Source organism: Dermacentor silvarum, chromosome 6 (genome assembly GCF_013339745.2).
Source record: "Dermacentor silvarum isolate Dsil-2018 chromosome 6, BIME_Dsil_1.4, whole genome shotgun sequence".
NCBI classification, from domain to species: domain Eukaryota; kingdom Metazoa; phylum Arthropoda; class Arachnida; order Ixodida; family Ixodidae; genus Dermacentor; species Dermacentor silvarum.
The window spans coordinates 169,827,430-169,853,922 of NC_051159.1; the positions used below are offsets into that span (position 1 = coordinate 169,827,430).

Genomic DNA, 26,493 nt, shown 5'->3' on the forward strand with positions numbered 1-26,493 from the left:
TTTAACATTCGAAATCAGGACAAACCCGCTGGACACGTTCCACCAGATGCATTACTCATGCAGACCACGCATATCGTAATATTGCTCCCGGCAGCTCAGAATTAACTCGCGAAAGGCGTAATAAAACAAATGTTCACTGACGTCAACAGGTATTTCATCTTTCTCCCTTTACGCACCTGCGCCAACGTTTCCCGATGAGTCAGCTTGTAGCGCGCGCCTGTGCAAATCAACTTCTCTGGTGCTGTTCTTATACTTTCGTCGCCTATAATCGAGTTCTAGCTTCTTTCCTTCTCGATTGCGACAGAATAATTGAGGAAAAAATAGGATTACGGGCGCCACGCGGTGGCATCGCCGGATATCGTCGCGGGGGGAAAGCTGCCGGCGCGCCGACTCCAACCTTGGCGATCGTCACAAGCCAGTTGCCTTGCACACATGACGAGCCGAAGAAGCGATTCTCCTTAGAGTGCGTGTGTGATCTTTCCTGTTGCCTGCGATGGAGTCGTGGCAGCCACTTCGTAGACAGCACCGACGACAGCGAAGCTTAGCCTCTCTGCTAGTGTCGTGCGTTGTCGTGCTGTGCCTTTCGTGCCTCGATGGCAGCCGCGCCGATGAGTCCCAGGCTCCGCTGGTGCGGATAGAAAACGGACTGCTCGCTGGCAAGCGGATCACAGTGGTGGGCAAACAGGTCGACGCGTTCCTCGGCATACCGTACGCGGTGCCTCCTACAGGCAATCTCCGCTTCGAGAAGCCGCAGCCCGCTGACGCTTGGGACGGCACGCTGCAGGCCGTCAACAAGCCGCCTCCATGCCGTCAGCTGGACATGCCATTCCTAGCAGGTAAACGCCTATACTATTCCAACACCAGCACCGAAGACTGCCTGTACGTGAACGTGTGGAGGCCATCGTCAAGTTGCCCCCGATCCGAATCGTGCGGAGCCAAACTGCCCGTCATCGTGTTCATACACGGCGGAGCGTTGCAGTGGGGAGACTCGAGCTTGTTCCTGCACTGACCCGTCGGTGTTCGTCGCTCAATCGGATGTGGTCTTCGTCACGTTTAACTATCGGGTTAGCATGTTCGGATTCCTGTCCGCCAAGAACCCGGACCTTCCCGGTAACATGGGCATTTGGGATCAGGTTCTCCTCTTGAAATGGGTTCAAAAGAACATCGGGAAATTCGGCGGTGACCCCACGATGGTGACACTGAAGGGTCAGAGCGCTGGCTGCAATCACAGCCGGCCTGCACGCTACGTCGCAACAAAGTAAGGGCCTCTTCAACAGAATCATTATGGAGAGCAGCACACCGCTATCGCTGTTTCTCACCATGAGTTTTAACGTGGTTGGTCAATTTGTCAACGCTGCCAATGCGCACGGTTGCATTGATAACTCGAAAGACTGGAGAGAGGAGACTACTACCATTGTCAACTGCCTCAAGAAGGTCGAGGCTGACGTCATCATCGCCAAACTGAAGGAGGAGACCACCTTCAAGCAAATGTTCCCGATGGTCTACGGCGACCAGTTTTTTCCCAACGACCCCTTGGATCCTGAAACGTACGCGGACCTGCACGTAAAAGAGATCCTGCTCGGAACGACGACGGACGAAGGCACAGTATTCCTCAACAATATACGGAATGTTGCGCCTCAGTTTGAAGACTACATCTCGGGTAACTACCGCCTTGCCATGACACTGGCACTGAAGACCATGTTCAACATTCCGCTATCTCACGCTCGAGATATTACGATTGCCTACTTTGGCGACCAGAGCGTGGAGCACAACAAAAAATCCGTCATCGATATCTTCTGTGAACTCTTCGCTGACGCCACAATTTACTGCCCAACACTCATGTTCGCGGACGTGGCAACCCAGCGAGGGGTGAAGGCATATCGCTACCTATTCGCCCACAGAGCTTCGGACAGCTACTGGCCCGAATGGATGGGCGTCACGCACGCAGACGACTTGCCTTACACAATGGGCGCTTTACTACTACCCAAGGACGAGAACCTGTTTACTCCTTCGGTGGGGCAAGAACTTCGTGACCTGGTTCTCAAAAACACTCATACTCCTGCCGAAGAAGAGTTCGTGAAGCAGATAATCGCAAGTTGGACGGCGTTTGCCAAACACGGGTGCGTACGTGATGGGGTAGAACTACCTCTATCAAAAACCTTCCCATGGTTTCATTGCCACATTAGAGGTAAATACATATAAGCTAATTCAGTTATCACAGTACCGCTTCCGGCTAATTAACATGCTGACGCAAGACATTTTAAGGTAAACTACGATACAATATATCTAAAATCCTATGTAGCATTCTTTTTTTCTTTATTTTAGACTTTTTGGCAGAAACACCTACAGGACAGCAACATAATGACATGTGTCGGCTTTTGGACTAGTTCACCATTAGCAGAAAGCAGGTTGCCTAATTTTATTGCGATAGCAATTATATGGACACTCAAAAGCAGATTTCTGCCGTCGCCGTCGCCGTCGCCGTGAGGTTCCGTATGACGTCAATGGAGATGAAATTGTCGCCGAACGCTGTATGTGCGAGTGAAAGGGCGCGAGGGGCGCGCGCTTTCACGGGGAGTGAACGCACGGCGGAGAACAAACGCGCGTTCTGCGCCGTGCTCCCTTAAGGGCTGCAGAAGTAGGCGTCTCTTTCCTCCTTTACAATCACCATATATGTAGAGCAAACGCACCTCTTCCTACGTGCGAAAGGCCACGGGGGGGGGGGGGGGGGAGGGAAGAGAGGCGACGTTTAGCTGCGGCACCAAGTGCCTATTTATATCAGAGGCTCCGGCAACAGTCACCAACGCCGCACGCATTTTGAGCGAACGCGGGCATAACGCCGACGGCGTCGACAACAGTTCTGCGTGTTGCCGGTGCTGCTGCATGTCCAAGTTTATACAGCTGATAAAGCTAATATCATTACTCCGTATAGCTCTCTACAAATTTGCTATCGCAATTGATGCTTCGCCTTTCAGGTGAAATTGCGACAACTTTTTGTTTCTGCAAGCTATTCAAAAAACCACAAAAAATTATGGGATTTGCAGGAGGCTGCGCAAGTAAGAAGAAAATAATACAGACAGTATAACTACTGCGGTTCGAAAAGCGGGAATTTAATGAAGAATAAATCTTTTACGCGAATATTACGCGAATAACGCCTTCCTGCTATAAAAGTTGAGATGTTTGCTTCAGGCGATGAGGATAAGTATAATACTTCCTTCTACCAGCTACATGCAATTTATACATGGGGCGGTTCATATTAGTACTTTTCAGTTGTTCTTTCAGAAATGAACCCTTTCTTTATCGTCTTGCTGTTGAAATGTTCATATTGCATTTTGTTTTGTTCTTTATTCGCATTTTATTCTCGCATGCCATTTGTAAGGTTGAGCTGCATTGTGTGTAGCAGCTGGGCACATTTGTGAGTTAGCACCCGTCCTGTTTACTTCTTTGTCCTCGTCTTGTGCTGCACTGTCATACTCATAATGAAATGCTCCTTGCTCACTTCTTAGACCAAGCTCGTTTCTTCCTAGCCGCAGCGTTAATCGTCATCGCGCCCGCTCCAACAAAGTCATTTTCTCATTACAAGAACTTACGCTCATGTTGCCAAGGGAGAACACCAGACACAATTACACCACCCTAATTCTAAAACACATCTTGTAAATAAAACTTCACTTCTGAAATGAAGCAGCGTCTCACTAAGGCGTTGCTTGTCGTGTCTCTTACAGACTATGCTGCTTTTTTAAAATTAATTTTGTAGCATTGTGCAAATGAAGACTGTGCCCTGGAATTTAGCTTACTTTTCTTTCAATACATTCTCGAACGCTTTTGAGCGTGCGACCACTTTGAACTGATAATGTTTTTGCACTGCGACATCCTGCAACCAGCAGGGGTTAAGAAAAAGGAACAGCACGAAAACTAAAGAAACTGAGAAGAGCATTAACAGCTAGTTTGTTTTTTGAGCATGTGGCCATTTCATGTCTGTATATATTCCCAGGGGCGCTTGGCATCTATCCAGACAGGCATTACCGCTAGCAGCTAAGGGTTGACGTGCCCAGACTACGTAACCCGCAAGAGAAGCTGGCAAGAATACAAGATACAGCGGTGGTTGGAGGGGATCAATATTTCTGCAGAGCTAACCATATAAAAAAGGAGAATCATTTACATCGTCATGTCAAAAAAACTCGCGCAGCATTTTGAAATAGTTTTTTTTATTTGTTATTTTATCGAGATGATGTAATAGGAGAGGTTGGGGCCTTAAGGTGGCGCCAGCTACTCCTCTTCGCTTGGTAAAGGAAAATGTTACTACAAAATATGTCAAAGAACGCTGGACACAGACATCATGAACGCAAGGAGGATTTACCCCTGCCGGAATCGTTTACGGCAAAGTCTAGTTATTGAGTTTTTATTCGAGTTTGTCTATTACATTTATTTAACATAAGCACGCTACGCTACTAATCTTCGCCTTCGGTATCCACTGAATATGTAAGTGCTAGACAAACGTTTCGCACCTACACGTTAACAACTTATTTTAATGCGACAGCATCATAGGCGAACTACACATTGTACACACACTTTGTACGTCTCCGTCGGACGAAAAACGTGGGCCGATCCTGAAGGCAGTGAAATCTACCACTGCCTCAAAGTGTTAGCTGCCACGAAGGAAGAATGCGAGAAGCTAGCACGTGACGCGCGCGCCGGGCGTTTCAAAGAGGGACTACGGCCCGGGAGAAGCATGTGCACGATCATGGCCTAAAGGTTAGAGCATTGGGCTGCTTCGCTGAAACGGAGACGTTCGGTCCCACTATCGGTCACGCATTTATGTATAGAATTGTAAGTGGGCTTCGCCCATTTCGAAGGTACCTAACCAAAAACTCAAGGTGTGTTAAGCGCACACGAGCCCGTCACAGTGTGCACGAAATCCCAAATTTGTAAGCGATACGAAATATACAAAACGTCATTTTCATAAATGATGGAGGGCAAGGTCGCGCGTGACGCCTGCACGCGCAGCTGCCGAGATGTCGCATTCTATAAGTATACCACATAGTCAGACATTTAGAGGTGCGAAGTTCTGACATCGTGTTTTTTCAAGTTTTCTTTGTATGGCTATTATTTGTTTATTTTTAACATGGGCTAACAAAGAAATTGATTCAATTATGGGGTTTTACGTGCCAAACCACAATCTGATTATGAGGCACGCCGTAGTGGGATACTCCGGAATAATTTGTACCACCTGGGGTTGTTTAACCTGCGCCTAAATCTAAGTACACGGGTGTTTTCGCATTTCGCATCAGCGAAGTGCGGCTGCCGTAGCCGGGATTTGATCCCGCGACCTCGTGCTTAGCAGCCCGACACCATAGCCACTAAGCAACCACGGCGGGTATGGGCTAACGGAGCTCGAGCTTATCTTCTGCGGTAGTCATTTAGAAATGTGGCATTACGACCAGATTACGTTAGAACGGAAGAAGAAGTTATCGCTTGTGGACAGGAAAGTACCAGCACCGATAATACAGGCACTGAACAGTCAGGCGACAGCCAGTGACGGCACCAGTCAAGAAGTGCATAAACGTGAAGATAACGAGCAGTAATTTACTTATGAATAAACAATTCGACGTGAATAAAAGGAATAGCGAGTTGAGAAAGAAATTTAATGTTTGACTATAGAACCAAAAAAAAAACAATAATGCAAGAAATTGCAAAAATGTGCCATTATGCAACAATACATCATCTTTAATGATGTAATACTGCAACTAGCAACTATGCTTACTGCAAAGAAGCCGGTACTCGAACATGCACGTGTCGTGTGAACAGATAGCACCGTTGTTGCGTCACGCATGATGCAATCGGAGTGAAATTTAGCCTCTCGCTCGGCATTCAGGGAGGCGTAGTTGGGAATTAGTACGTTTGTCGATCTGAATGGTCGCCTTTGAGGGAGCCCACTCTGTCATAGAAGGTAAAATCTATCAAACTCAAACCTGTGCTCATTAGCAGTTACAAGGCTTACAAGTGTGCAATGTGTTGCCGAATTTTGAAGGTTGCTCCGCTATGACGCCCCCGCGTTCGACACGTACATTCTAGAAATGGCGCCGACAAACTCGGACAGCAAGGCAGAGGGATGGCAATCCGCGCGCCCACCACCTTTCACCACAGCGGGCCCACTACAATTAGGGAGTGAGCACGATTACAAGAGTAGACCGTAAAACTAACTGTATCGAAATAAAGAATTAGGTGAAGCCTGTTGGCATTCAATGCGTTAATAAATGTCACTTGTGTATTTGTTAACGTTCATTTCTGTACCCTATTACCCATACACCCCCCATCTGCAGAACGCGCATGACGTTTCAGGTACCCCACTGCGGTGGAGTCCGCAATACCCTAACCCATCCCCCCCCCCCCCCTTCCCCACTTTTTTTCGCGTTTTTTATGTAGCAGTCGATTCCAAACTTTATTTATTTATTTATTTATTTATTTATTTATTTATTTATTTATTTATTTATTTATTTATTTATTTATTTATTTATTTATTTACCTACTACTTCTGATATTTTCGGCCACTGCTCATTTTGCGTTTTCTGAAAACTAGTCATACAACACCCATCCTTTATCAGACAGCTTGTTCGCAACCATGGTCTAAATTTGACAGGCACATACTCCTGCAGTTCTTTTTTTTAATACAAATTAGTGATACGTATTTAAAACTGATCCTATGTCTCTGATTGCTAGCTGTCGCCCCTTTCTTTTTTCTTTTTTTTTTGCCCTAGCCAGCACATGCATGGTACCAAATTAAATCGAAATAAATACTCTGCTGCAAATATGCGTGTCCGCGTTTGACTATTCGTATTCGATTCGATATGCAATTCGTATTCCAAAAAGTTAATATTCGCCCCCCTCCTGTAATGAAAAGTACTTACTGCAGAAACATTAGAACGGGGTGGTGCACAACCACAAAAAAGTAACCTTGCAGGAAGAGTAGAGCCATAAAAGAAGTACTTCTGACATTCTTCGTCTCAATAAAATAACCCAACAGATTTTCAGTATAGCAATTGCAATTTATTAATATCTAAATCCTGGCAGCTCTTGTGCATTTTATGAAAATTGAAAGTATGAAACCTTCCACGCACCATAAGCTGAATTTAGTATTCTGACTTTGGTCTTTATAACGATCAACAAAAGTTAAAATGGAGAAAAATGAAAGTCTGGAACAAATTCATAAAAAAAAATAACAGGCGTCCGTTTTGTCTTCTTGATGATGACGGTGATGATTTATTGGTATCCCCTTTGAAACAAGGCTGTGACAAATAGTCACTTAGCCTGCGTGAGTTAATCAGGTATGCTATACATGCTTTTCTTTTAGAATTTTTGTATATGCATCATCTTGATCTTTTTGACCTTGCTCGAAACTTCTCTATCTACCTTTTACCGCTACCAATTCCTACAACGAACCCGGTCGTATCAATCTCTTCCGTGCTTTTTTCCCACCAATACTCTAAACGTCTCTTGCTTATCTCGACTGCTGACCGGTTGATGCTTCCGTCCACTTTAAACTCAAGCGCTTCTGGAAGGTGCACGTTACCTACGGGTCTCACTGGGTGGACCCCTTCGCCATCTACTGGGATGTGATTAGTGGTGTCCGGGTTTTTGCTGCAGCGTACCGAAACCTCACCCTGTTGCGAATATTTGCTCCGGTACATTTCTGTCCTTAGGCAACCAGCTCGAGCCTCAAATAGTAAGGCACTGCCCTTTGTGTTATCGTACAGATTTTCCCTTCTAATTTTTATCTTGGCCTTGTCCCTGTCTTTTTTTTTTTCTGCGCCAATTTTTTTACTCTTCGTGGATTACCGTCTCGCCCAAAGATACACCCTATTTGGCATGAGTGCAAATCGTAATGCGTCACTAAGTATTCCCATTTTCGCTACATTTTATCTATACGTTAATAATTCATTTACGATATGTGTTCATAGCCACTGCTAAACCACCATGGAAGTCAGAATTCCCCAGACTCGTTGCTCCTTCCATACTCGTCGGGTAAAAGGATTCCCGATTATACACTTAAACCGATGGGTTGTATGGTATAGTTTATACACTTCGTGTCGGAAGACTCCGGCTTTCATTATATGCTTTGCCACGCCAATATGGACACATTCAAGGAAGAGGTATTCAAATTTCGGCCAGTCAATCCTGATCGCGAACAGTAACGCAGTATGCTTAATCAAGCAGCACTTTTTATTTTTTGAGGGGGGGTTCAAATTGGTGTTTTGTTTTTCTAGTAAGGGGTTGTGCCCCCACGCCAAAGGTGTGCAACTTCGTGCTCTCACAAGAGGATCTAAGTGAAAGAAATTGCACGCGTGATGTTACATGCATGTGCTTCGGTCTTGCATTTCGTTCCTGTGCTTTCCTCAACTATGTAAGGCTACATTGCATTTACCTTGCGACGACTAGGGGCTTGTAAACGAGTGCTGAAAATTTCATCACATTCGCATATTCAAACAGTTTCCTCCTTTCTTATTTTAAAAGTGAATGTTATTGCTTGGAATGAAGTCTACTACCTCACGCTCTGTGGCAGGAAGCCATGGCTGCGTTATATACCAGTGAACTGGCGGTGGATTGCTTTCACCACAAAAAACAAGCGCCTAGTATTTGTGACAGGGTCACGCACAGTATCGCAACATATGACATTAAATAGGGGCACAAAGCGTAGGAGGTTACCATGAATAATCGTATAGAGTGATAGGAAATTCGCGGATATAAAGCGGACGTCGCTTGCTGCGGTAAGTGAATAGTGCTAGCAGCAACGAATTTATTTCGTCTGTTAACCGGGATTTTGGACATCCGAGTAACTGTCCTCCCTCTGGGTCTAACAATGTTCGCTGTCTCTCTTCTTTGCCAGAACGCCTACAATGGTGACGCCTGGAGACAAGTGGCCGGCGCACACGACAAGCAATTCGCTACTTGTAACCCTCAAGCCGAGCAGCTTCAACGTGACAGCGGAGCAGCATAGGTCACGTTGTAACCTCTGGAAGCCACTGCTGTTGCGCAAGTAAGTCACACAACCACATTTAACGTTTAAATATTTTATAATTTGTTAGCCAAAATTGTTGCGCGCGCGTGCGCGCGCACACCCACCCACACACACACACACACAGTTGGGGAATAGTTGGGCAAAGGTGCCATAATAAGCAGTGGTGACTAGCAAACGACCGCTGGGAGATTGGCAACGTATAAGCAAGGCATTTATACAAGATGAAAGGAATACTGTTTATTATAATATAAAATATTAGAGTAGTGGATTATTTTGCAACATATACTAATGACCTCAAGAGCCGGAAATTGATGCAGCAGAAAAGTAAAAAATCACTAAAGCTTGGCGTAATTATATACCAATCTCTTTCAAAGGGAATATTTAAAAAATCCATTCATATTCCCATCGAACTGCCCAACTTCCAAGTGTTTGCAATTTGGGCCAGCGTAAACCGACTTTAAAGCGTAGGGTATGAAAGACCAGTAACAAACTTTTAAAAAGCTCTGTCCGGACTACTTAAGAAAAACATCGATTGCAGGATGTGATTGCACTAAGGGCCTAATGCATGAACAGCGGTACATATCGAAATACAAGGAGCGCCAATACCGTAAGCCTAATCTTATTTAGACAATGGCAGTATCAAACTGTGGGAGGATACTGTTGTAGCAGTAAATAACATCGGAGCCAGAGAAATCGATTTTTTTTCTTACCGCAAAGAGTGGTAGTTTTCGAACCACTCGGGACGATTTTCTTGCGGCGGCATGAACTGCATAGACTCCTCCAGAATAAATTAGCGGGCGGCTGACGTCACGATCATCGATTTACTGGCCATCGGAACACAGCAGCTTGGAGCGGACATGGGCTCCGCACCAGCAGGTTGCGGTGGGAATTTCCTAAGGAATGTGCCTGGAATTATAAGTTCGTTTGACCCACTGCTGCCACCATGGATTGAACTTTTTCAGCTGTAGAAATGTTAAGCTGGGAGTCGTACGCGCTAACCGCTTGGCTATCACGCAACTTAAGCGTTTGGCTGTTCCTGCAGAGTACGTGGACACTGATAGCTATGCGAGGTCTACGCATGTATTTCTGACGCAACAGCACTCAACACCCTATTGCAGCATAGCTCGCGCTGTCCAAACCATGTAGAATGGTTGTTGTTGATGCTCGAGGTATGGGATGACGTAGAAAGTTGCTGATGCAGATGCAGAAGCCGATGCAGAACGTCAACGTGTGGCGAATATATGGGTGAATATAAGGCGGTGAACAATAATATGGTGGCCGTTGACAGACTCGCAGAAGTGTTGAAAGATAAATCAACAGCTAAGAGCCAGCAAGCAGCTAGGACTTGAAGATGTCTGTTATCTCGACGAGAGGCAGGTGTCTCCTCAATTTTGGGATGTTTTTGTTTGTCATTTTGCAAAGTACAGCTGTAGTCTATCTTTCTTCGCTAGACTATGCAAACACCTGCGACAGAGAGAACCATCGATATGGCCACGCATACATTTCCGTCACCAATAGTTTGGATATCTACTTTAACTTTATTTGCTAATGTAAGTGATGACCACGCGTTTTAGTAAAGTCATTGAATGAATTATGTAAACGCGTTATTGTTGCAAATTCATCTTGCTTCACTCTACTTTAATAATTTTTCTGGTTTTTGCTGGGTCACAAGATACATACTTGAGTAAGTGGCGTCTTTCCGGTCACTATCAAATATGTCACCAGTTCGTTGCCTTGCGATCTACAAATAAGTTATCACGTGGCATATCATTACTGCCACAAGGGCGAGGGACAAGCACTGGTAACATTTCTGATCTTGTCAGAATCAACGTGTGAGTCAGTCAATGCGCGCGCAATCACACGTCCTGTGAGTACAAGAAGCGTCTCACAATTTCTTTACGTTTGCTTCTATTTAATTCAGGTCCTCATCGCATAGTTCATCACACCCAGCATCCCAGAAAACCACTACCGGAAAACCCAGTGGCAAAACGCCAAAGCCGAAGTTCTACCCCGACAAGCTGAACTCGGTCATCAAGAAACGACCATCATCGAGTACCATTAATGTTCCATCAAGTCTCATTACTGTTGTCCTCGCCTTTCTTACGATTTACCGGTGGTGATAAAGAGGAGTTCCGCGAACGTCTCCTTCTACTTGCATTGCCTGTTCCGCAGCGCAACAAGCTAGCCAACGCCAGCTGTACAAGAAGGCAATGGTACTCAGGGCAACGTCTACAACGTCACGAACGGCCGACAGCGTTCACAATCAGAGCGGTATCCAACTTGAGTTACTGCATATGGCTCCCAAAGTTAGGAGACATATACAGTAACTAAATATCCAACAAGCGAGCCGCGCCACTTCCCGCACTCATGCTCTCCTCATTGCGCTGTTTGCAGTGAGAACATCGGCTTCTAAAAATGATGTCACTGCTATGGCTACTCAGGCTTTGCCTCGCGGAGGGCATGTTGGGGAAGTCGAGCAAACCTCAAATCGAGTCACCAAGTGAGATTGTCGTGCAAAAGCAGGTGGATCCAGACTTGCATGATATTGCCCCACTAGGCGACACTGTTGCTAGACATGCAGCCTCTGCCCACATCATCCTACCCTTAATTGGTTAAGTCAAGTCACCTCAAAGACGGCGAGAAATGCGACATGGGAGGGGTTCCATTGGTTCCTAAGTGTGTCTTTACGTAATTGGTTCACAGGTATACACTGTTTTCCTGAGTATGAAGTTAATAAAAAAAACGTAAAACCCGATCATAGTGATTTTGTCTTAAAAGGCATGGGCCTCATGTCCGTAAGTTATACATGAGAAGAGTGCTGGTCGCACGTACCTGGGGGGGATAATTGATCTTGACCTCAATCTATTTCTTTTGTTCCTGCTCTAGAAATTTTTTCATTCTATAGTCCTGATTATCCTCGTCGACAACATCCGCAGCTCCGTTCGACTCTATGGTTATGCCAACGACATCTGTATTTGGACGTTAGCTGTGACACGGCTTCAGCCTCGCGCTCGGCTTCATAAGGCAGCCACCTTGACATTATGCTACCTTTGTAAGCAAGGACTGGAGATGTCACGTGAAAAGTGCGCAGTGGAGGCATTTACCCGTGCATGCGGGATATGTATAAATCAACGGACAAATAATACCGCCCAGCCGAAGTCAGAGGGTTTTAGAAGTTGAGATTAACAGAGACATGTCCTGGACTTCTCACGTGTACTACGTAAAAAACGGCTGTCTGCTATTTGTCGTTTGTGCAAGTTCCTTGCAGGGAAGAACTGGGGAGTGTCTATACTCTTTATGTTTCAGCTGTACAGAGTGTTTGTTGGATTCCTGCGGTACAACCTACATATCATATCCAACACCTGCAAAACGAAGCTGCGTACATTTCAGGGCATCGAAATCCAAGCTCTTAGGATATCCCTTGACTTACCGCGCAGCGCCTCAATGGCTAAAACTACTATTGCCATTGTTCAACACTACACAATCACGACGCGCATTGCCGTTGAGACAATGTGTGCGCACGGCAGGCACCTTACCCGGTCCCCTTCTCAGCACCTCGCCAGCCTCCACATCGAAAGGACATGCACGACTTCCAGTGCAACTGCCTGTGCTCACCATGCCTCGCTTACACCACGGCCTGCGTTGGTGTCAGCGGCCAGGCCGTTGTTTCCTCCATAGTGTTTGAGCCGTCAAGTTCAACTCGCGATTCCTGGACTTCAGAAAAGGTCAGTTCTACCACAGTCTGCGCTAAAGCAACTTCGTTTATTTCTCTTCTACGAGAACTCAAGCAACCACACACACGCCATTATTGATGGCTCGACTACATCGACCATCGACCAGTTCTCGCGGCGGTGTGGTTATATCGACAGGAGTAATTACAGCACGATTCAAAACATCGCATCTCGCGACGTCTACTGCATTAGAACTCACGGCTTTGCGCAGTGCGCTGCAATTCATCAATACGGAGAGTCTTGGCCACGTTGATATAACAGGAGAGGAGACCAAACGAGCACCGCGAGCGTGTCTTCGTTCTTCTCGCGTTTATGCGAATGTCGCCAGGTGGCGAGCCGGTCTTACGGGCCTAATAAGCACTTCGAAAGCGTTCGCTGCGCTGCGAAAGGTCGGCGATTATCGCAAATTTACTGGCGTTAAAAGTTGTTTATGTTCTTAATAGAATGTTGAAGCTTTCAGCCGGCCTTGTATACGAAAATAAGTGTACCAGGCTGTATGGAGCTTAAAAATAAATGGCGCGGCCGATCTCGATATGACTGGCAAAGGTAGCCGATCGTGAGACGCGCATCTATTTTTCCTGAAGCTTGAATATTCCTACCGGTGATTGCATACAGTGCCAACAATATTTGGCTTACATGTCATTGTGCGTAATATTGAGGTTGAGCAAACTTACTTTACGCCGAAGCTGCAAGTAAATTGCAGGGTGGCCTGGTCAGCACTTGCTCAATTATTGTTGAGCTCCAAGAAACAGACGAAGAGTCTGTTAAAAAATAAGAACCAAACTATTTTATTAGCGGCGTGGTACTTAACTTGCGAGCTCACTTAGAATACGCTATAAACTGAATAGCATTTCAATGGTTCACTGCACAATGAAAACAAACGGTGAATTTTTTTTTAAATTGTGGGGTTTTACGTGCTAAAATCACGATCTGATTATGAGGCACGCCATAGTGGGGGACTCCGGAATATTTTTGACGACCTGGGGTTGCTTAATGTGCACCGAAATCTGAGTGGACCGAAATGTGCTCCGAAATCTCGAAATGCGGCCGCCATGGCCGGGATTTGATCCCGTGACCTCTAGCTTAGCAGCCCAACACCGTAGCCACTAAGCAACCACGGCGGGCACAAACGGCGGGATATAAAGACGTTGCGACTAAGCGCAGGACTCCGGAACCAGGTGGTAGGGGGATAGTCACTTCTACAGGTTCGAAAAAACCAGTGGTTCGAAACAACCCCCCCCCCCCCTTCAGGTTCGAACCCCCCCCCTTACCCCCCCCCCCCCCCCACCTACCGTGAGGCTAGCGATTCATTTGAATAGTTAAAGGGTTCAACAAACGAAAGAAAATTTCCTGGAAGCTTGGGAATTCCGAGACTTTCTTTGTCGGTGCTTTTTCTGCGTCAAGAGTGCTGCCTGTTTTCGTCTGGTTCGACGTATCTTCCATCCTGAAGTGGTTCTCGAGGAGGAGAAGGCTGGCGCTCTATTCTGCAGCCCTTGCAGGAGCACGGCTCAGCTCCACGACTTTAGGATACCGCTCGTTCTCTCCCTTTTACCTTGCCCCTATCCAAGCCCATGATAAGAAGATAACAAAGGTCAGTGTAAGCCTGTTCCTAGTATAGAACACGCTTTGAATCAGACTACAGCTTTCATTTCTCTGCACTGCGCTTCGTCAATCGTTGTTGATTATATATATATATATATATATATATATATAGAGAGAGAGAGAGAGAGAGAGAGAGAAGAGAGAGAGGTGAACTACACGGTGCGACATGAGCCCTCCAGACGTCGCCCCCACAACGTCAGATATACTTCCGGAGCCCCTGCTCGTATATTTTGTTGCGAAGCGCTAGTTTACACCAGTTTTGACATGTTCCGAATATTTAGTTTTGTCCGCCGCTTTTCAGTTTCTTATTTTGCATACTGGCGCATTCTCAATGACACGTAATCATGCAGCACGCTTGCTATGATCGTTTTCTTGTGATTTTCCAAGAATAATTGATACATATATGCGGTCATCATGACAGTAACGTCGAATTTTTATTCTCGGCTGCGCCAGATAAACAACATCTCTGAAAAATCGAAGTCTTCAATGGTCATGTACAAAATTTGGCACATTGTCCGGCTATTATTTCCTGCAAGTCCGAAGCTCTCTGAGTGCACGAGAACCAACTGCAGATGGATGCCGCCGTGCTCACTTACAATCAGCGTTGTATATTCCTGCATTTGTGACATGATTTATATAACAAACACCCTTGCTTGTCATCTAACGAATGGAAACAGCCACTTCAACAAACTACTACTGCTACTGCTGCTACTGCTACTACTACTACTACTACTAATAATAAGAAGAAGAAGAAGAAGAAGAAGAAGAAAATTTGGAAGACACTTAAGCTTCGCATTGAAGAACGGAACAATAGTATTGAAAAATCCCTGACTGATTCCCGCGCTTCCCGAAAACTGCAGATTATGCAACCGTAATAGTTACCGGGAAACGCTGGCGGCGAACGCTATGCATGAAGGCGAGCTTTCTGGTAGAATCGCGGCCTCTTGTGTGGGCCGAACCCGTAGATAGTGCACAACCACGCCAGAAGAATTACATTATTTTCAGGTTTCCCTTATTTTTTCGCACTTTTAATATTTCAGTCTGGCAAGATTTAACATAAAAGGCATGCGCTGTGGGTGTTTTGTTTCATGACATTTGCTTGTGGGTTGTCATTCTCAAAATTCCGAGGAATAGATTTGTAAAGAATGTAAGAAAAAGCCTGAGAAACATTGGTGATAGAATGGTGTGGCAATATATCACCCGCTTATACCGCACGTCATTCGAAGTAGTGATGAAATGGACACAGAGGTTCCTTCTATAACTAGCGATGAAGTTAGAAGGGACTTGCAAGAGATGACCAGGGGAAAAGCGGCTGGAGAATTTGGAATAAAAGTCGATTTAATCAAAGATGGAGGAGATATCATGCTTGAAAAGCTTGCGGCCCTTTATACGCAATGCCTCACGACTTCAAGTGTACCAGAAAGCTAGAAGAACGCCAACATTATACTGATCCATAAGAAGGGAGACGTTAAAGAATTGAAGAATTATAGGCCCATTAGCTGGCTTTCAGTATTATATAAAATATTCACCAAGATAATTTCCAATAGAATCAGGGCAACACTTGACTTCAGTCAATCAAGAGAATAGGCTGGCTTCAGGAAGGGATATTCTACGATGGATCATATCCATGTCATCACCCAGGTAATAGAGAAATCTGCGGAGTACAATCAGCTTCTCTATGTGGCTTTCATAGATTATGAAAAAGCATTTGATTAAGTAGAGATATCAGCAGTCATAGGAGGCATTACGAATCAACGGAGTAGAGGATGCATACGTGATATCTTGGCAAAATAGTCTACAAGGATTGCCATAGCTCTACCTTTGGTTCTCCACAAGAAAGTAGAAGAGATACCTATCAAGAAGGGGTCAGGCAGGAGACACAATCTCTCCACATGCTATTCACTGCATGCTTAGAAGGTTATTCACTCTCGTAGACTGGAAGGATTAGTATTGAGGATCGATGGCGTATATCTACGCAACCTTCGGTTTTGCAGATGCATTGTCCTAATTGAGCAACAATGGAGAGGATTACACAAGATTGAGGACCTTCATCTAGTAGGTGGTGATGCTGGAGAAGCAGCCTCGTTCCCCGGGTTCCCCGGTTTAATGACAGTCCAGTCGTAGCGTTGTAGGAGCTACGATTGAAAATGAATTGTGGTGAAAGTGCGAAAACAAAGTAGAAATTGAATCTACGTAACCTAGACCCGTCAGTTTTATGGAGAGTCCTTGCTCTCGCTTTTCTTCTTTCATCGTGGTGGCCGGCCAACATGTTCTTTGGCATTGGCTTGATGAGGAATTTCCTCCTAATTTCTGGCGGAATCGTGGCAGGGTCAAGAAACCCTGTGGCCAATGCGGTCCAGGATACGATGCTTCCTTGAAGCCGGTATATTTGCGCAGTCCTTTGCGCTTCTGGCAAGGGAGGACAGTCCCAGGGCGGTCTTATAAGCCTTGCGAATTCAGGATGGCAAAGCGTACGTAGGCCTGAATGATCTGGAGTCAGCTTACCCTGTGTATCAAGCGAGCCGTCTGATTTACCGATATGGCAAGGCGGTCAGGATCGACCAGTCAGCCTCTAGAGTCTGTAAAGGAATATGTTTATCTAGGTCAATTACTCACAGGGGACCCTGATCTCGAGAAAGAAATTTATAGAAGAATAAAATTGGGCTGGATTGCATACGGCAGGCATTGCCAAATCCTGACTGGAAGCTTCCCACTGTCGTTGAAAAGTGTACAATCATTGCATTCTACCGGTGCTAACATATGGGGCAGGAACTTGGAGGCTAACAAAGAAACTCGAGAACAATTTAAGGACCGCACAGAGAGCGATGGAACGAAAAATGTTAGGCCTAACGTTAAGTTTGAAAGTTGGAAAGTTTATTTAAAATAAGTAAACTATACAATTGGAAAGTACACACTTTTGGGGAGGCAACAAATTTGTTAAAGGGTCCCTACCGATTGTTATAAAGGAAAAAGCACTTCTATGGCAGCTGTTATTTTATACTCAGAAATCACATAAAACAAAATCAGCTGAAATAACTAAAAATAAAGAAAAGCAAAAAGCAAAAACAAAAGAAAGTACAGTAGTACAGAAATATTTGACACATAAATAATAAATTTTTCTACCAATTTTCTTCCTCACATCATCAAAAAATATCAGCAGAGGAAAAGAAAAAGGGAGGATGTGTGCAAGCATGAACAGTGCTATGCATTGTCAATAAGTGAGTGCTTTATTTGTTTAAGAAATGTGTGCAATGTTCTTAGAGTGGTTAGGTTACTATCAAGCCTATTCGAAACTGAGGTGCCTGTAAACTTCAGGGTAGAGTGGCCGTAATTATTATTTACCTTAGGTAATAAAAAACGAAAGAGACAGGAAGAGAGCTGTGTGGATCAGAGAGCAAAAGGGGATAGGCGATATTCTAGTTGACAATAAGAGGGGGGAAATGGAGCTGGGAAGGCCATGTAATTTGCGTAGGATGGATAACCGGTGGACCATTAGAGTTACAGAATGAATACCAAGAGAAGGGAAGCGCAGTCGAGGACGGCAGAAAACTAGGTGGGGTGATGAAGTTAGGAAATTAGCAGGCACAAGTTGGAATCAGCTAGCGCAAGACAGGGGTAATTGGCGATCGCAAGGAGAGACCTTCGTCCTGCAGTGGACATAAATATAGGGTGATGATGATGGTGATGATACCACACGTCATATAAGAAGGCGTGGCATATACATATACCTAAATATATTCTGAGGGCCTGCAGTGGTTGGGGATAATTTTCTCGGTTGCGGACGCCAACTCCGACGACGGGTTTTCTGCGACACGGGGCCCTTAACGCTGTCGCGTAAATAATAATAATAATAATAATAATAATAATAATAATAATAATAATAATAATAATAATAATAATAATAATAATAATAATAATAATAATAATAATAATAATCATCAAATTCACCGACGATTACGATTCTCCCTATTGCGAAATTTGGGGACAGCTCTATATTATACGTGTGTTCATTTCACGACATATTGGATGGCGCGGACAACCTGTGTCGTGCGGCACGTTGCACATAGAGCGAAGTGTGGCGCCACTGGCTCACTAATCTGGAGATCGCGAGAGCCAGCGCGTGGGTGACGCGTGGGCGCGATTCACAGCAGCCGCCGCTGACAGGCCTCCCCGATGACGTGCGCTGCTCTGGCGCCATCTCGTATAGCCATCGTCGCCAGACTACGCTTTTTTTCTCACGCTCTTTGGCCAGACCTGGCCCTTGAACCATTAAGCATCTCATATCATCATCATCATCATCATCATCATCATCATCATCACGCTTTCGCAATACCCTCCACCCCCGCTTTCCTCCTCGCGTCTTTAATCCCCCGCTGTGATCCGCGTTCATCTTTCGTTGTGCTCGTTCGCTCGGTTACACCGACGCCGACGCTGGACGAAACAGGTCCCGAAATAGCGCGGCTCACTTCAACGCCTACAACCCCGACGGTCGTCCTGGCTCAGCCGCGAGATCCAGGAGCGTTCTGCGGCACCAACCACCTCGACGTGGAAGAATGGATCACCACGTATGAGCGTGGAGGGATATAACGATTATGTTGGCTAACTTGGCGTTCTACCTAGAAGGCACAGCAAAGGTGTGGTATGATAACCACGAGGAAGAGCTCAACGACTGGGACACGTGCAAGCAAAAGCTGAGGGACTTGTTCGACCGTCCCGCCAGGTGGAAGAGCGCCGCAAAGGAAGAACTAGCGACCCGCATCCAAACGTCCTCAGAATCATGTCTCTTACATCTAGGACGTCCTGGCTGTGTGCCGGAAGGCCGACAGTGATATGGTCGAGTCAGACTAGGTTGGACATGTACTGAAGGGGGTCACTGTCGATGCTTTCAACCTGCTCATGTGCAAAAATTGTGAGGCAGTACAGGACATAAAAGAGTGTCAACGCTTTGAGCCGGACAAGTGCCGCCGCTGCGACATCCTCTTGTGACGACATGCTAGGAATGCAGCGACCATCATCATCAGACAACCTGACGCGGATAGTACGGCGCGAACTTGAAGCCATGGCTCCTGCAACCTTTCTTTCCCGCCCCAGTGAGCCGAACAACATGCCTACAGTACCATTTGTGCAGGCAATAGTACGCGAAGAACACGCTAATCAAGATAGTGAGTTCATTCTGTATGCGCCGTTGCCGCTTCACAGCTCTCTAGTGCTCCTCGCCCATCCAATGGTCAGCGGTATCCTGCACACTACCGAAATCCAGCCGAGTGGTGAACCATAGATGATCGGCCAATCTGTTTTGCCTGCCAGCGTATCGGTCACGTTGCTCGCCATTGTAATAACCGCCCTATCTCCTACCCTCGACGACCGCCATTCACCAGTTATTATCGCCCCATGCAACTTAGCAAGATGATTGCACCGGACCTCCTTCCTGTACAAGCTGTTGACATCCGCCGTCTCTTGGAAACATTGCCAGTCAGTTCACCTCCATTACAGCTGGCGCCGAGACGGCGCCTTTACAGGCGGGGCTTATGTTACGGTGCAACCAAGACTGGCGCCAATGTCGGAAGACGACGATTTCACGTGTCGAGGCGTAATCGGTCTCGACAGCCATCTTTTTTGTACATCGTTGCCTTCTTTATAAATATTGTAAATAAATCTTTATATGTGACTTCCGCAACGTAACAATATCAATAAATAATTTTCCTTCAATAAATGTCTATCATGTAAAATTCGTACTCAGCGTATCACCACTTTTTGCATTGATATTGTTAGTATTTTTTCATGCAGTAGTGCTTCTCAGCCCCCTCCTCTCCCCCCGAATATGTCCTAGTTATTTTTATCGGCATAGGTGGCAACCCTGCATGTAGCGTATGTTAAAACTGCGATGGCATTTTAACTCCGGTGAGCAAATGTTAAAGCATGATTACTTAGTCAATCATGAAGTTGGTACAACGTCGGTACAAGTTGATTTTATGTAGCGTCAACTGCTACGAGAAAATTGCTAGGAAAATTGGCTGGTCCCGGAGATAGTGCAGTCTAACATGGTGTCTCAAAGCGCGAGCCGTCACCACGGGGAGGAACACTTGAAGGTGACATGAGCTTGCTGCCTTTAGAAGCAAAGAAGTATGCGTGCGATCAAGGAAAAAAAAACGATCATGGGCTAGTGGTAAGAGCAGCGTGCAGTTGTGCTTTCTTTCTCGGGTCCTCGTATTTCGCGCTGTACTGAAATGACCAACTCGCCCTACCTTCCACCGTTGTTGGCGACTGTTATGCTGTCCTCTTCGAGAGCCTCATTGGGCTTCAGGGACCTTGGCATATTATAGAAGCCAGTTTCTGAAATATTAGGTGTAAAGGCTGTGTCCTTGTTATATGTGCACTCAAATATGGAGGAATTAATAATTTGTCACTTACGAAGTAACAAGACCTTTGCTGCCGTCATTTGCGAGCTTTACGGCTAGCTTTCGAGCTACACCTTGGACGCCATAGTCGAGGCTCCGTACTAATCCACAATATCCTGTTCTCTACCGTGCACATTAAAATGTGCGCCAGTCGTGTCTACAATACTTATTATACATATAGAGGATACGTTAGTGCTTCCGGGCAATGACAACTACTCTCTTCCAAAAGTCCACTTATCTGACGTCCATTCACACGCATGGTAATCCGCTGGGTCAGTCGAGGATGATCGCGAAATCCGCTAAGTTCTCAGATGAGGGCCATGTGCAAACTATTGCAAGAAGAACAGCTGCGAGAAAAATGCTTCTTGTCAGACGGTTCTTTCCCGCTTCGGACAAATCATACTCATGTCATCGACTAAACCTTTATGTGCTTAGCCGTGGCCCGGCTTCGCATAAACCGAGGACGTTAATCACTCAGCTTCCAACTAAACGCATGTAGCACACTGCAAGGCGTCTGGTAATAAACTGGCGTGAGTTCAGTGGTCAAGAATGATGAGTAACGTAAGGTGATAAGTTAACTCGTACAATAACACTTATATTCCTGTCAAAAAAAAAAAGGGGGGGGGGGGTGACAACAAGCGATGTAACATTAGGGCATGGGAACAATAAAATCGGATTGGTTTTTCGCTAACCAAATTTTTTCAAGATACATGCACTATTACGCTAGCTTAAGTGAGGCACAGAGGCCCAATGTGAACAGAGGCATCTGCACGCCGATGTGGTTTATTTTGCATAGTACACAATATTGGTGCGCTGCTCTAATGCACCCACTGGAAATAGTGGCTTGTTCCGTCTAAAAGAAATCATTCGAGGCATAGGAGGAATGGTTTACACGTATAGCCTATGAAATGCGTACCACCTTCAAAAATCCGAAGAACCTCTCCCCCTAGCCCCCAAGAAACACAAAAATGACTTGCCGAAACCTTCCCCATAATAATTTTCCTTGGGGTTACTTCAGAGTTAATAACATAACGAAATGAGCTACTGCGAACACCTTGAAAGGTTCTTGCCTTCCGATACGTGACCGTCCGTACGTTACTTGAGCAGAAGACGAGGCAACGTTGCTTCACACCATTGAACTACCCCTTCTCTTTCGATATAAAGATGTTTGTCGCCAACCGTTTTCATTAACTGAAAGGCCCATCATCATGAGTGCAAGAATTTTGATTCTGAACCCCAACTGAAACAGGAATGAACGGCATCTAAGAAGTACCATTTGTCGTCGCTGAGGCACCATTGAAGTTGCCTCGGCGAGTAGGGATCAGTGACCTCCGTTTTATTTTATTTTTTTCGCATATCAGCTGTCTGAGTCAGCGTGAAGGTGACCTCGACAGCAGTATACCGTATGACCGACGCTCGGGGACTAAACCCCTACGGCCCACGTGTGCAGCGCCGAGTCCTTTCAGTATCAATGGTTGACGTGCGGTTGGAAAGCGGAGGCAACGGCTCACATGTATAAAACCATAAATAGTGCTTTCACCCGAGAGCCCCTTTTAAATTAAGTCCGCTTAAAAACAGGTAAAAAATGCGAAAGGAACCAAAAACAGAAAATAAAAACAGAAAACAAGAGAAAGATGGCCCCACAATCAGGCTCGCAGATCAGACGCGTGTTTGAGAATCAGGGTCGATTACAGAGCAACAAAAAAAAAAGGAATAAAAGAAAGAAGTCACCGTGTCGGCGGTCAAAAAAGCAAGCGATAATTGCTGCTCTACACAAGTTCATTGAAGCGTCAGGAAAGTTTCGCTGCTAGAGTACCGACCGTCGGACACTATTTATTTATTTATTTATTTATTTATTTATTTATTTATTTATTTATTTATTTATTTATTTATTATTTATTTATTTATTTATTTATTTATTTATTTATTTATTTATTTATTTATTTATTTATTTATTTATTTATTTATTTATTCTCCCTAAATTTATGGATAGGCCCTCTCAAGATTTGTGTTAGCATGTAGTTGCCTAATTCTTCGTTTTCAATATTTGCCTGTACCCCTCTTGGTATTTTGTTTGGTGCACTTTGCAATTAGCCTAGTGTGGCCTATCCCCCCCCCCCCCCCCCTCGTGGGTACGAGCCATAGTTTGAGGCAACAACAACAGAAGCGGAAAGGGCCTTTTCAGTGTGTAGAGTTTTCTAGCCGTCATATTGGTCTACCCATTGTTGCAATTAGAGGACAGGACGATTTTTCAGCTAAGTCAGTCTGAGATCAGGTCGCGGAGTCAAGTTGTCCACCTCTCTTTTTGTAAAACGCTTTAAGTGGCTCCATGCTTTGAACCTATTGGACAGATATCTTCGAGCGGGATGTCTTCTAGCCTACCAAATGGTTTATTCAAGAATGCCAACATCCATCACGAGGAAAAACTAGTTTGGTCCATAATTGGCATGCGTTCCAAGCGGACATCAGCTAGTGACCTTTTGAGTTCAATATTGAGGACACACGTCCCAATATTTTAATTAGGTTTTGACTAGCCACTATAACGGCGGTGGTTCGCAGAGCCATGGTCGTTTCGGCAAATCTCAAGACCCAATTCGACGTCATGGTTTCGTGTTTGGGTTCAATGAACACTGGGCCTCCAATCAGAGATCAAGATAACGATGAAGAAAGAGCCGATGAAACACAAACAGCTTTGTTCAGATAAAGTCCCAAAATATATAAAAAAGGAAGGTCACTCGTAAATTCCAGCGACGTCTCGCTATAAGAAGACACGACGCACCGTCCCTCTCCCCATCATTCCTGTTTTGGCGGCCGGCGTTTATTGCGCCGCCAAGAAATGTTGCTCTTCTATGTATTGTGCACCACGCTCACATATTATGCCGCTGCTGGCGTCCCCGTCGTGCAAACAAGTTCGGGACTCGTTTCTGGAAAGCGAATCCGCGTGAACAACAAGTTCGTCGATGCTTTCTACGGTATTCCATACGCTGAGCCACCCGTCGGAGAACTACGTTTCCAGAAGCCTCGGCCCGCGAAAGCATGGAAAGGAGTGTTCAACGCCACGACAAAGCCGACTCCTTGTTGTCAGCTAGACCTGAGGTTGATGGAAAATGTCACGTTGCACAACGACAAGTCCTCGGAAGATTGCCTTTACCTCAACGTATGGAGACCCGCACTTCGGGAGTGCAGGCGGCCACGCTGCCGCGCAAGGCTACCCGTAATTGTGTTCGTCTACGGAGGAGCCTTCCAGTGGGGAGACTCCAGTCTTTTCGTGTACGACATGGAAAGATTCGTCTCCAAGGCGGACGTGGTTTTCGTCACGTTCAACTACCGACTTGGCATCTTCGGTTTCCTGACGACCAACACCGAGGAAGCCCCCGCGAACAACGGCTTGTGGGACCAGAACCTCGTCTTGAAGTGGGTGAAGAGAAACATTGCATACTTTGGCGGTGACCGTAATGACGTCACTTTCGCTGGACAAAGCGCTGGCGGAATGTCGGTAGGCTTCCATGCCATCTCACCCCACAGCCGCGGACTCTTTAACAAGGTGGTAATGCATAGTGGAACTCCTTTGAGCTCCATTCTTTGGCGAGCTCAGAGCTCCGTCGCCAAAATGCGCAATATGGCAGGAGCACTGGGTTGTTACAACGCTACCAGGTTCGCGAATGAACAGGCAGCCGACATAGTAGCTTGCCTGAAAAAAATAGACGCTACAGTAATTATGGACGCCGTGAGGAAGCAGGACCTTGCTAACCAGGCGTTCTTCCCCGTTTTCGGGGGTTCCTTCATGCCCGACGACCCTGAAGTGGCGGCTACATGGGCTGGACTGAACGTGCAAAGTGCTCTACTAGGGACAACCAAAGACGAGGGTACATTATTTGTAGACAACATCCGTTACCTAAGCCCGCAAATCGACCTCGTCCTCAAACAAGACTACAGGCTCGCTGTCATGGCGTTCATGGCGACGATGTTCGGGATACCCTTTAAGGACGCTAGAGGAATTGTGGCCAAGTATTACGGAGATTACGACGTCGAGCATGACAGCGACTCCGTGTTCGCCATTTTCTCGCAGGTCGTCGGCGACTCCCTCTTCGAATGTCCGACTCACTTTTTCGCCAACCTAATAGCAAGAGGAGGTATTCCGACGTACAAATACATCTTCGCTCATCGACCGTCGTTTAGCCTCTGGCCAAAAAGCTTCGGTGCGGCGCACTCCGACGACATCTATTTCTTCTACGGAAGCGGTTCCCAAGTCTCTGACAATAGCAAATACACAAACGTTTTCGATTCGCAAGCGAAAAATTTGCTTTCAACCGTCAACCCTACTAAAGAAGAGGAAAGCTTCTCGGATGAGCTGATGAAGCTGTTATACAAGTTCGCGAAATCTGGGTGAGTGTCCCTTTACTGGAGAGTACGTAATTCCCCTTCTGCTAATGCACACACAGCTATTTCACGCTTAACGATGGTCGTATACTCGAAAAAAAAATGTGAAGCTTGCAGAAAAAAAAATATGGGGGGGGGGGGGGGGGGGGGCGTACATTTTTGCCACCTCTCTTATTTATGTTTATGCGACTTATCACTACGAGTACTTCCACGGGGCATGCGCGTAAGGCATACAACGGTTTTAACATGAGGCATTTATTGTTGCCAAAATCGCTTGAGGGTTGAAACATACCCCCAGTCAAATATTTTACATGCCAGCAGAGAATTAGTACAGAAAAGCAGCAGTGTGTAACGAGCAGATACAGCTTATTATTAGATCATGTTACTTAGAAGTTACTGCATGCGGCCCAACTAGAATAACGCGTAAGCCATAAAGGTCAATGAAATCTCGTATTCAGTAAGCGAAACAATTTAAATGTGAGATCATAAATGGACAGCTTACTGAGGTGCGCGTTTTATACTCTCGTTTGACAACACAAGACTGAAGCGTAAATTTTCTGACCAAGTTTTTTGACTTCGCGTGAATTCTCTTTATGCTTTTACAGGAAACCAGGTTCACCACAGGCTATCACTTCCTGGCCGTCCTACGCTCCGCCCACGTACCAAAGCTTGCTTCTTCGTCCAAACAACTTCACCACCGGAAGTTCTTACGAGCGATGCGAACTATGGAAGCCTTACCTATATCACGAATAAAATTATATGTAAAATGTATTCTTTGCATATATGACCATTTCTCAACCTGCCCTATGCCATATCTGTAGTTCTTTCTGTAGAAGCAAATACCAATTATGTGAAGAAAGAGCAACCGCACAGCAGCGAGACAAGGACATTGGGGGTCACCTCCTCTGCCCTTTTTTAGCGCTATTACTTTTTCGACATGTGCCAACATGCCTAAACTGCTCTCGTTACTTCAGTTTTCTTATGTGCGTGAGGGCAATTGATGGTGTATATCGCAGTTTTGTATAGTTTTGATAAGGGCAATGGCTCACCATTCTTTCGGCGCATTCATAGAACGTGTTATAATTATGTGGCTTCCTTACGGACAGCTCAGAGAATCCGGAATAGATGATAACCGTTGTAAACAAATGCTACACTAACTACGTTAATGCAGCTTCATTTTTACGGCTGGAGGCGTATGGACGAATATGAGACAAAGCGAATACGCAAGTATTTATCGCGGCCAAGCTGTGCCACGCGAAAAAATAACATGATCGGACAAGGCGTTCGGTGACGGCGAGAATCACTTAGCATGCTCAACTGTCATCGAACAGAAAGAAGCGGTACCAGTACCAGTTTATGCAGTCCGACG

At 45.7% G+C, this 26,493-nt stretch overlaps 2 protein-coding genes across 2 annotated transcripts; both read left to right on the forward strand.

Annotated features, from left to right (window-relative positions):
- The first annotated feature begins 319 nt into the window (after window positions 1–319).
- Window positions 320–25,877, forward strand: LOC119457045 (uncharacterized). Its single transcript, XM_049669190.1, has 7 exons — window positions 320–1,002; window positions 1,070–1,258; window positions 1,326–2,120; window positions 8,882–9,031; window positions 10,935–11,065; window positions 23,579–25,130; window positions 25,730–25,877. The coding sequence occupies exons 1-7, from the start codon at window positions 494–496 to the stop codon at window positions 25,875–25,877; spliced, it is 3,474 nt and encodes a 1,157-aa protein (XP_049525147.1). The 5' UTR covers window positions 320–493.
- On the forward strand, window positions 1,259–11,157 carry LOC119456385 (acetylcholinesterase). Its single transcript, XM_037718107.2, has 3 exons — window positions 1,259–2,120; window positions 8,882–9,031; window positions 10,935–11,157. Exons 1-3 carry the CDS (start codon window positions 1,285–1,287, stop codon window positions 11,131–11,133), a joined length of 1,185 nt encoding a protein of 394 aa, XP_037574035.1. The 5' UTR covers window positions 1,259–1,284; the 3' UTR covers window positions 11,134–11,157.
- Window positions 25,878–26,493: the final 616 nt, after the last annotated feature.

Bases quoted from the DNA above. Each gene is read 5' to 3' on its own strand.
- LOC119457045 (XM_049669190.1), top strand. From the start codon at position 494: ATGGAGTCGTGGCAGCCACTTCGTAGACAGCACCGACGACAGCGAAGC. The intron at 2,121-8,881 runs GTGCGTACGTGA...CTTCTTTGCCAG, and splicing joins ACGGCGTTTGCCAAACACGG to AACGCCTACAATGGTGACGC. The intron at 9,032-10,934 runs GTAAGTCACACA...TATTTAATTCAG, and splicing joins AAGCCACTGCTGTTGCGCAA to GTCCTCATCGCATAGTTCAT.
- LOC119456385 (XM_037718107.2), top strand. From the start codon at position 1,285: ATGGAGAGCAGCACACCGCTATCGCTGTTTCTCACCATGAGTTTTAAC. The intron at 2,121-8,881 runs GTGCGTACGTGA...CTTCTTTGCCAG, and splicing joins ACGGCGTTTGCCAAACACGG to AACGCCTACAATGGTGACGC. The intron at 9,032-10,934 runs GTAAGTCACACA...TATTTAATTCAG, and splicing joins AAGCCACTGCTGTTGCGCAA to GTCCTCATCGCATAGTTCAT.